Source organism: Vanessa cardui, chromosome Z, assembly GCF_905220365.1.
Source record: "Vanessa cardui chromosome Z, ilVanCard2.1, whole genome shotgun sequence".
Lineage (NCBI taxonomy): Eukaryota > Metazoa > Arthropoda > Insecta > Lepidoptera > Nymphalidae > Vanessa > Vanessa cardui.
This window is the reverse complement of record NC_061154.1, coordinates 7,797,618-7,809,993: the sequence shown is the minus strand read 5'-3', so window position 1 is coordinate 7,809,993 and position 12,376 is coordinate 7,797,618. Positions and strand designations below refer to the sequence as shown.

General features: G+C 30.2%; 1 protein-coding gene across 6 annotated transcripts in view; it reads right to left on the bottom strand.

The window, feature by feature from the left end:
- Positions 1-12,140, bottom strand: part of LOC124543254 (ecotropic viral integration site 5 ortholog) — a 52,535-nt gene extending 40,395 nt beyond the window's left edge. For 5 of the 6 annotated variants that reach the window (XM_047121408.1, XM_047121410.1, XM_047121407.1 and 2 more), the window contains exons 1-2: positions 12,014-12,127; positions 3,664-3,721 (exon numbers count right to left, since the gene is read on the bottom strand). Coding sequence is in view for 1 of the 6 variants with exons in the window: in XM_047121411.1 (XP_046977367.1) it covers positions 3,664-3,718 (55 nt within the window). In the remaining 5 variants the exon portion in view is untranslated. Of the gene's footprint in view, positions 1-3,663; positions 3,722-12,013 lie in introns of all 6 variants that reach the window. The other variant, XM_047121411.1, reaches the window with a different exon arrangement.
- Positions 12,141-12,376: the final 236 nt, after the last annotated feature.

Sequence of the window (12,376 nt, the reverse complement as noted above, 5' to 3'; positions counted from 1 at the left end):
GATTCGACACCACTGAAGAGCCTTAACATGTCCTGTCTTCTGTTGTTTGTTGTTTAGAAGATTCAAATAAAAAAAAACCGCCCAGTTTTTCGTGTTTCAGCTTCTTCAGTCGTTGTTAGACCCCTCAGTGGCGTCGAATCGTCATCTGATTGGATGATGATTCGACACCACCGAAAAGCCTAAACATATCCTGTCTTCTGTTGCTTGTTGTGTAGAAGATTCAAATTAAAAAAACACTCAGATTTTCGTGCTTCGGCTTCTTCAGTCGTTGTCAGACCCCTCAGTGGTGTCGAATCGTCATCTGATTGGATGATGATTCGACACCATCGAAAAGCCTAAACATATCCGCTCTAGTCAAACTACGAGGTTGATCTTGACTCCAAAATTCATTGAAGAGTAATTTACTTTTATGAACAGTCTATTATCAAATAACATTAGTACGATACTATAGGAAGATCATCATCGCCATCATTTGTTACACCTTAAATATCTATCAATGACTTAAGATAAGAATATCCACTACTGGTTTGCACTGGTATGTAAAAAGGTTAATATTTGGCAGCAAATATAAGGCTGCGTTTTCTACTTATGTTTATTTGCAAAAGCGACAATTAAAATTATTGCCTTCTTTTTTTAAAAAGATTTAAGTAAATTAGACAAAAATGTGACGTTTATTTTTTATGTTGAAATGTTATTTTCCCCTGTAGTACTAGTAGTATGTTTTTTTATCTCATAGCTAAATTGACAGAACTCCGTAAGCAAATCTTTAATCAGTGGTCAGTGCAACAAAAGTTGGTGTGTACAAGTCAATCGAATACTTTGAACAATTATATTTGCGTCGTACATTAGCAGTTCCATAAACAATATGGTAGAAAACGAAGCCCTTACACATTCCATGTGTATAGCATTTTGCATTTTTACGACCAACACTTTACAATACAATACTAAAACAAGGATCAGCTTACAATATTTCTAGTTAACGTAGGTAATGTTAGGTACCTAAGTATCAACTTGCAGATTATACATTTATTCAGATTCCCTTTTGTATATGGTTTGAACTTTTCAAAGCATTAAAGCTGGGGCCTCTTAAAGTAATTACTTTACTGAAAAACTTTTCCACTAGCAGCGTGATTATTACTGGTGTAAAAACGAGTCCGTTTTTTACGGTTGCATTCTACGTAAAATATTCCTGAGCACGTCTAGTCTGGAGGACTTGCGGGCGATGGAAAAATGAGAACAAATAGGAAAAAATTAAAGTGACGTAAATAATGAAAATTTTCGATTCATTTCTGGTTGCGATCTTCAACAATTTGTTATTACTAATGGAAAAGCAATAGAGTTCATGGTGCATATATTCATTAATGGTATTGTTTTGGATTGGGATGAATTGAGCATTTATGCAAACAGATCACCAATCCAAACAGACAGAATATCCTTAAAGTACAAGTGTCGCCATTTTGTCGAGATTAAAGTTTAATGTATCAGTATCCACAACTAAGCAATGAAGGAAAGCTCCTAATCTTTTCCTCAAACAGAGTCTTTGCCACGCTGTTTTTACACATTCACAGTATCTCACTTCACTTTTTCATAAGATTGTATATATTGTAACAGCCATGGAGCGAAAACTACTTAAATGGTAATTAAATTTAATATAATTAAAAGTATTTGTGCTTATTGTTCAATCGAGGAACATCGTCCATAACTAGAAAACTATGATATCGTATTTTTGCTGGCGGAAAGTAAAATATAATTTACCAATTGTTTAAACGCGAGCGTAATCACAGGAAAACTTAATTTAATGATACTTTAATATGTATTAAATGCTATTAGGCAATAAATGGATAATTAAGTAAATGTTAAGTCAAAAACGTCTAATTGTATCATTTATCTATATCTTAATATTTGTGGTTGAGAACAAATTAATTTATAATTATTCATAAAATTGACTATTTATATTTCATTTTGTTTCGGTAAGATTAAGGATTTTTACGTAATTAAAGTATAGTTGGTAATTCATCTCGTGGCAGAAAATATTTAGCAGTATCCTGCATGTCATGTGTGCTTTTTCCTCAAAAGGAAATGATGCACTTTGGTCAGCACTGAGAAATTTACTATTACTTACTTTTCATTACTTTAACTATTATTAAAGCAAAGATACATTATAAAAAATTCAAACTTGGATCCATCTCCGTACTTTATAATTAAAATGAATACAAAAAGAGAAACCTTTTAAAATCATTCATTCAAGTGCACAAAGTTAAATCCGAAATGGAACAGATATGTGATATTTCTGTATCCATAAAATATTCAATGCACTCGTGTCAGAGGGTTATTTTAGAAACATCTTAATATTGTAGAGGGCTCCCGATCTCGATTCATTCGGCCGTCATTTAAAATACAAAGCTTCTACACAGACTGAAATGTCAACGGATTCAATAATAAAACCAATCTTATGTGTGTAATCTTCTTAGGACATCGGACGAATAGTATATTATGTATATAGAGTTTGGAGGTTGCACATCGTTGTATGTATAAAAGTTTATCATAACAAAACTGTCGAGTTCCCTAGTTGTAGCTTGAACATTGAGTTGTTTCTTCTTATAACTAGTCTGCGCGTTCGCTTTTTCAACCAACAAATAACTTCCAATCCATTTAGATTTTATTTGATTGGTTAAATAAAGTCTACAATGTTGGCTACACACTCTTTTCATATTTGACTAGAAGCAGCTATTGACATTATTGGTAATTTGGGTAAACGAGTCTACATATTTCTAAAGTTGTTTTTGTAAATTTATTATATACAAAAAAAATGGAACATTTCCAAATGTGCGAGCATTTAGGACAAAAACTTCAAATTGATGCAGTTATAAAAGCGCGAAACACAAAGTCACTGAAAACTTAAAGTCAATTCATATCAAAGCACAAATGTAGCACTCGTGAAATGTTACGTGTGTTTAAAGCCCAGCTACGCGTTCAAGTACCAGACGCGCCAGTCAAGTTAGACGTCAAATTCGTTTGTAGATAAAACTAAACGGACTCGCCTATAACGTTTATGTATGGGGTATCAGTTAATATTGTGCTCTCTTCTTTCAAATGTTAAATCTATTAAGAAAGAAAGAGAGAACAAACAAAATATTTTTTTCAAATCGTAAGTATTTGTCATAGACCACAGTCTCGCATACACCTGTGGATACAATCGTTCATCAAAACGAAATTCCTAATTCACATTGCTACATATTTGGATTGCATTTAGTTTACATTTTAATCCTGAAGCAATTTACTGGGCTTGATTATATTTTACAAACATAATTAAGTGTACTTAAGTTAGCACGGTAAGCCGTGTTTAACTAATGTGTACTTTTAGGTAGAATTTTGAACGTCTAATTTATAGCTAGTGACGAAAGGTAAACATAACTGGATGATATCAGCTTCGTCTATAATTAGATAATCTGCATCAAGTTTATACCAGCGGATTTATTATATTGTACATACTTAATTTTTGATTTAAATAACAACATTTTCAATATTTAATTTCTAATGTCACGAAATCATTGCCAACATTTGTGAGAGCTGAATTGACTCCGTTATATTATATAAAAAAAGCAAATACTCGCAATCAATCTATGAAAAAAAAACATAAATCGTCGGTTAAGCATTACTTACCTTTAATTAGAGTAAAAGTCGATGTACACGTCACGGTTGGCGCTGGCTCGAACATTAACTGAAAAAAAATACATAATTTTATACCACAACATATGCTATGTACTTTGCACGAAGGTGCATTTTTCTTTAAAATAAACTTGGTGCCAATTTTTAGTTTCCACATTTCAAGTATTGTTGGAGTAACTGTTAACGTATCGTTCCGAAATCGCAAAATTTTGTTTAAGCATGGTATTTACGATACACGATATGTTGCTCACAAATCCCATATGCGAGAACTACATATTTGGATTATTTGCTTCGGGTCTCAAGTAAGAAGCTTCACTAATATAATTGATAAATACTAGTTAAACCCGAGTTTTCGCGCGTGAGAAGGGGATCAATTCTTAGGTACGTTATCCTATCCTTTTTGTAACTTGTATACAAATTTTCATGATAATGAAAGCGTAACTAATAAAAGAACTCACTATCAACTTTATAATATCAGTTAGGTATAGTATTGTTCTAAGTTGTTGTGTAGCCAATTATAATTCTTAAAACCTATTTCATTATGAATACCTCTAATTATATTTTTGTTATTATCTTGAATATTGTCAACGCAGTAAAAACCATAGGCTGTGTCGTGTCATGGCTGTCACTAGTGAATCCTAATGAGTAAGTGAACTCAAAAGAACTCAAATGTTGCTTGGCGATACTAACTGGTAGCAGCCATCAGTAGCAGAATGAGTGTCATTAGCAGTGGTCGAATATGAACGCTTCAGTTAATTTGAATAAGCGTGCCATTAATACGGTAGGTACTTGAAGACTGTCTGCACATTCACGAAACCTATTCAGCGAGGTAAATTAGCCTGACGTCATAGACGATAAAAAAATATCCTCTTGACGAACTACGTGAAGTTGCTTATGTTTATTTATTATAATTTTTTTATTTTACGTAAGTAGAAACGCAATGGTTAAATTTCATCGAACCTTAAATTGTTCAACTTTTCAGATAATAATGATTTTTATGTACTTTTTAAACGACTTCATACTTAGAGCCTAATCGGAACACAGATACACATACCTTTTATTTATATTTTCCGTACGATTTGTTAATAGATCCGATTTATAAAACAGTTCTTGATCAATCCATATTTATTTATAATACAAAACTATTCCGCTGAACTACTTCAATCCACTTTAATTTTGCCTCTGATAGTAATTGTCCTGACATTCGAAACGCAATTTTTTAATTCATAATGAATACCTACTATATTTAAGGTCTCGACCAATCACATTACGTTAATTCGACGTCAAAGATATTTTTTCCCTGTGATTGAAATGGGCTATTGAAGTAAGCAGGCATTATTTTCCAGTCGTAGACTTCGTCATGTTTTTTTCTGTATCCATCTAATCCAAGGGTAAAAAACACTGAACACAAAATGTGTCAGCTTTCAAGCGTCGCAACCAATGCACTACTGGACTTTAAATGATTACTCTTTAAGCTTGTTACGCGTAATTTACATTTTTGTACGCGGCTCTGCATAGTTTGCTTTTGTTCTATGACGTTATCATGTACGATGGTTATAGCATTAACACATTTTTTATTTGGTGTCGCTTTTGTTTTTTAAATGTAAATTATCTGCTTTTATTTGTCGAAGTTGACTTTTTTATAAAATCTTGTAAAGTTTCTAATCATTTTCATTCTGAGACTTTGTTATTTTTTATGATGTGTTTTATTATTTATTTAAGATAGTATTCGCTAAATTGCAATGATAGATCATGTACATTAAAAAGGTGAAGCCGGGTAAGCGTGGAGCGCAGTGTTTGTGTGCGTTAAGCCGAGGACACTCCACGTGGGTAGCATGACTCACATAAAAACCAGTTTCCATCAATGCGAGACAGGACATACACGCACCAGTTTGCCTTGCTCTGCGGACTACTAATCAACTTCTAAACAATAATTTTCACCGTTATAACATACAAAAAATAAATTGAAAAGAAATGTTCACAATACGGTATCCCCTGGAAAACTGTATATATGAAGCATATATCATAAAGAGTTTTATGGAATCTATACATATAATAAAATTAGAGTGTCTGTGTGTAATATTAAAAAAGACCTTTTTTACTCAACGCATAACAAAATAACATTTTACAATTTTTGTCTGTTTATACCGGCTAATCTCTGAAGCGGCTGGACTGAATTTGACGGGACTTTCACTGGCAGTTAACTGATATAATAAGGAGTAACTTAGGCTACAATAATATATTTTTTTGTTAAATTCAAATGCGTACAAGGTCCCAGACACAGCTAGTATAAAAATAATTCCACGTTACACTAGACAAAGGGAACAGTCAATATCATGACTAGAGAGCATATCTCGTAAAATGCTTCAATATATACTGATATATTTTTGTAGGAATAATGCCTAAAGGTCAGAGTAGCTCAAATTTACCTAGAGAGATCAGATGACAAATGATGACCTCTGTATGCATTCACAATAGTAAAGTACCATTTCAAACAAAGTGTCGAGTAATTTGGCTGAACGCTGACTCACTATTTGGATTTTAAACAGATCTGATAAAAAGCATTGTAGTTTATAATACCGTATACATTTACTCAGGTTATCTTTTTATCCATAAACAAATTTTAACATTATGTGTTTATAAGACAGTGCTATAACACCCGACATAATGAGCCAATCAGTGTTGCTTTGGTCTATAAAACAGTTTATAAATTAGTTAAATTCTATTCAATAAACCTGCAATATAATTTACGTGAGGTTAAACTTTTGCTAATATGCTACAAAGTCACAATAAAATCTGGTTTATATTTGAACATAACTGTAATGACGTGCAAACATAGTAGCAATTATATTTTACACAAAATAATTATTATAATTTTTTTTGGGTCTAAATTTTTGACTACGTGGTAGACTTTTCTCCATCAACCATTTGTTTGAAGCAGCGTTGAGGAAATAATTCCAAACCTCTACTCAGTGGGAGAGGAAACTTTAGCCCAACCATTGGGATATTTACAGGCTGTCACTTTACAACAAATAATAAATGTAATTTAATTAACTGAGGTTATTCAAATTCAAACATAGTTTCAATAAGCTCAGTTCTCGTTTTATAATTAAATTGGGAGCTTCATATTCACCCTAATTAAGTCTTTTAGCAAAAGTAATGTAAGGATTAATTAAAACTTTAAACCAAAAAATTTCCATAGTTTTTTATTTAGCGTTGTATTATTTACGTTTCGCAAAATAATACATTTAATATTTACACACACACAAAAGCCTTTTCGTGTAATAATTATTATATATAAATTTCAAAATAGATTTTCAGTCTTCTATGGATATATTTGTATGAGTAACCGAGTTTTAATTCGAATAACTTACCACAGATTACATCATATAAACCGCGTTCTTTGTATTTATTTACGAATAACGCATATCTTCCTTTTATTTAACGTTTACTTTTAATTTTGATTAATAAGGGATAATTCCTTGGCTTAAAATGGTCACAATAAAATCCGGCGACTAACTTTTATAGTGTGCTCATGCATAAGTCATATATTAAGTTTGATGTTTATCTAATTTTAAAATATACTTTAAAGGCTAATTTAATATTCATTTCGGTCAGCTTTTAAAACTTGACCAGTCACCACCATCCTTGTTCCTGACGAATCTAGCTGTGTTCGCATTTGAGCCAATCGAGTACAATTGAGATTCCGCTCCGTGTTTCACATCCGAATTACCTAACAAATGTGGACTGTCATACTAGAATTAATTTCATTCGAATGCCCATGTTGGTATTTAGAGACAGTATATAATTGCCAATTCTGATATATTTGGCGCATTTCTATAATTGTATTCGACCACGTGGACTAGCAGACTAATTTGTTATTGATGCACAATGATTTTAAGTGTAATATAGCTATCTCAAAAGTATGATTGGTTGGTTGATTGGACGCTGAATATACACTCCATTTAAGTGTAACATTAACTAAACTAACTATAATTACGATATATTAATCTGATGTTTAATCAATCAAAATCTTTAGTGATCAATGAAATGAATGAATATACATACATCTATAGAAAAAATACGCATTCTAATTCAACGTTACACTTTTATCAACATTTAATATTAATCTGTTTTTCGTAAATATTTTTACCTTAAAACCTTCATAGTTCAATAATATGTATGTCCCGTCCTCAAATCCCGAATACCTGGCAACCCTTGTCTTATGTCATTTGCTGGTGATGTGTTCACATGATGTATAACAACAGTATATACAAACCTGTTATTTGACACTGGTGAGTCACTTATATGATAAACATAAACAGCCGTGACCGTACCTTTACATAAACCGGTACTAGATATTGAATTATATTTCAAAATTAAACAAACAATATATGTATGGAATGGATCTCTTGTAAAATTTAATATTTTTCGTAAAGATTTTGTAGGATACGATTGTTTGATTTGATTAAAAAAGTGGTTCGGCCGCGAAAGATCAACGAACACATAGACAAGCAGTTACTTTTGCATTAATGATATATGAGCATAGATAAAGCTGGAGTGTTTGAACAGTTGAACAACACGTTTATCTAATTTCAGGCAATCCAAATTTAAGTGACAGCACTTATTATCACGACTTTTCGCGTTAGGTAGTTCGTTTAATGAGGGTTGTGGCCTGTAGGCTACATCACTATACGAAACTTCCATAATCCAAATTTAATTATTTACTTTGATTGAAAAACATATTATTATAAAAAACCGGGTTCGAAGCAGGTCATTAAAAGAGATTTTAAGTCAAACGCCTTGTTATCAGTTTTAGACAATTAAAAAATATATATCCTCAGCTTACTATGGTACAAATCTTATTTCAATGTAGTCGGAGTAAGAACACCTTCGTCAGCTTTCAAATTCATTCCTTTATCAAGTCTTAAGCTCTTAGTACCTTTTGAATCGTAACATCAAATCATTGCGACGCAATATGTCATTCTCGATCGGTAAAGCAGATTATCGCTCATACTGAGCACATGAAAATAGATCTTAATATGACGAACCTTTTCTTACTCCGACTGTACCTAATTGTTTTGTATTAATATAAAATTTAAAATATTTTATGCGTATTAATAATATGATCAACATTCATTTGCAGGAACAATTTATATTTTCATTACACTGGAATATTAATTTTCATGTAAATGTTCCTATCATAGATGATTTACTGTTTTTTTTACCATTTAAACCGAATCAAGACCGCAAATAACTAAAAACGAAAATATTAATTGCTTATAAATTATAATATTAAATTATTTTGTATAACTAGTCATTATTTCTTTACAATACTAATTTTATAATCATTCTATGAAAATAATAAAACAGACGTATGAAACCAATACTCTGACTTATCAGATTATTAAACTTCATATGACGTTGTAATTATTAACAGTCCATAACATAAAAAAAACATTTCCAAAGCGATAAGGAAACAGTCGTTATTTCTATTGTTGCTGTTAATTTTTAATACAACTTCTAACACTAAATACGTATATTTATATATCTTTAAATTGCGATACTCGATTGTTGCATGCGATTCGATATAATTATCTTTTAACATGATCCTTATCAAACACATATCTGATTTTAAGCTATTTTCGTATTCCTACTAATTTCTTATAAGTACTTCTAACACATTAATACATAATGGCTTAATTATCGTCAAGTTACCGCTACATCACATCTCGATCAGCCTCTATAGAGATCGTAGTCATAACAGCGCGAGTACATCGACCTAAAGCATGCTCCAGCTCACTCACTCTTGGAGGCGAAAACTATTTCCATCTCGTTTCGATCAATTAATTTTTCGTGTGGCATAGCTTTTTCTCAGATACACATTTCCGCACGCTTGACTCTGTTATTCGTTGCGAGCAATCACGCAATCTTTCTAGTGACGACAACGTAATATTACCGTTTTATGATACTATAATGCCACTGCTTTTTGCCACTACGTGTCCCTTACACGAGAATGCTACAAGTATGAGCCAAGCGTAGCTTAATTATACAAATATAATAAGCTAGTGAAATATGTTGATACATATATAACATATTCACGTTATAATCATTTTTATATTTAACGACAAGCTTAACATTTTGGATAACTGTCGGTCTATAAGAAATATTAATATACTGTAATGAAAAGCCTAGCCTTGTCTATAAATTGTTATAATTACAAAATTGCATGTTCATGAGGAACATATATTATACTTGATTCATGAAGGATACATACAATATGAATAGAATATAGTGTTGAATTAAAATATTTAAGACCGTTTTATATGTATGTCAGTCTGCTAATAAATAATTGTTCCAGTAATATTTTATTGTCAGTTTTAACATGTTATTTTTTCAAATATGTTATAGTAAATTAGCTCCCAAAAGAATAAATCGGTTACATTATTTATACTAACTGTTAAAAAATTAATTGGAAATCAGAATTATTTATAAATAATGTGAACATTGATATTTATTTCAAATTTGTCTAATTAGATCAGTCTCATACTTTAATCTCGGAGGCAAAAGAATGGATGAAGAAAGAATTCTACTTTTGTGATTGTTATTTTCAACCGACTTCAAAAAGGAGGAGGTTATCAATTCGTCTGTATTTTTTTTTCAGTTGATACCTTGATATCATGGTTTGTATGATTTAAATATTGAGTTTCTACCTCATAATTATCTCTTAACAACAAATATTGGATATCATGAATAATTATAGTCTAAATTAATTTTATTAATCGTGTTGGTTTTAAAAAAATGGCTTTTCATCATATAGTGAATCTCTATACTATTCAATATGACATTAACGGTAGATTAGTTATTAGTCGCCAACCTGAATGTTTAGAAACTATTAGCAAGTAGCATACATCCATTTTTTGTTTTATGTCATGATCATGAATAGATTATAATAAGTTTTCCCTTTCAAAGCATAATTTTTTTTTATTCAAGGTATTTATTATTAAATTATGGTTGTCCTAAAAGCATAGACAAACTATTAATTTTAAGAAAACAGAACTATATAGATTATGAAAGATTCATTCAAAAATTCAAAAAATGTTCTTTTGGTTGTACATCACGCAAAAGAGACTAAGCATGCAGAGTATAATTCATTAACTTTAAAAAGATTAATAAGGAATATTGAGAGACATTAATCCTTCCTATGATATACACATATCATAGGAAGATATATTTATATACCTGCATAAGATTGAAGTATTTATACAGTACGGATAAAATAATTTAAACACACTTTAATTAGCTCTAAATTAATTATAAATGTTAAATCAAAGTACAATAAAGAGTTAATGTATATTTTTTTAACTTTACCGACAGGATATCAGTTTGAATTGGAATAATAAATAGCTATTATTTCCGTGTGTATATAATATAACTTAACCATAATATTTTACCATATGTACCATATAAATCACTACCATTCACAACAAATTATAGTCATACGATTGTTGAATTATATTATTATATATTTGTATTGTTGTTATAAAGAAAATAGATGTTATTTTAATATGGGCATAGTAAAAGTTGATTGATTGTTACTTATAACATAAACCTACTTTGTTTACATGCTTTTTCCTAACTTACTATACATGTGAAACTATATAGCAGACCATTGACAATTGTTTTAAATAGACAATAAAAAATCCATATTTTATTTAACAACACAGAGCAATCTTCCTGTCATAATTTAGTTTAAATAACATGTGTCATTCAAGTGGGTAAGATGAAATATTTTTTTAATCTTTTACCATCAGAAATATAAAGAATGACAGATTAAGACAATTTGTCAGTTTTGAAAGTGCCATTAAAACAAAACATTCTTATTAAAAATTAATAGTTGTTAAAACATAAATTTTTGACGAAATGAATCTTTTGACGTGTTTGCAATTATTTGAGTAAAAGTAAGAGAATATTGTTTTCCTTAAAATTTACTATTACCAATAGCAAAATATACGAACAATTTTAAATGTATGCATGAAGTAACATTTATTATTTGAACTAGTGAAAATATATTCAAATCTTATAAAACGTTGTTTAAATAGAATTTGAGAGTAACAATTTATTGATATTAATTTAAAACACACCAAACTGTTTTAAAATATCTTGTACAATAATAAATAATAATATTTGTTTTGTTTGCTATACAAAACTTAACACGTTAACTGCATACATAAAGCGTCGGAATTTCTATTTAGTACTGTTACTTTCGCAACAAAGTTATTTTAATGTAAATTCTCTTAAGTAATATATTTCTAACAAAGGAAAAAAAAATAAATATACTTACATTTTGTTGCGTAGGCACACAATGGCAAGAATAATTTGTTTTGTTTAATTATAATATAAATATGAAAAAATTGGAACCGCCCAGCTGGCAGAACTGTGATTGTAAGTCAGTCACAGAGAATGTGAACAGACTATAAACAATACAAATTTCCGACATTAGTTTTCGTTCAGAAAATATCATATATGTTTACTTAGTCAACTAAAACTATTAATTAATGTTATCACAAATGAAAGAAAGCATAAAAATGTATTTTAAAAACAAATTTGAGTTTTTTTTAATTCAAGTTTGAATTTCTTTAAACATTTATCATTATTTTTTTAGATTTTATTAAGGTCGAAATTAATTTCATTACTTTTAATTAAA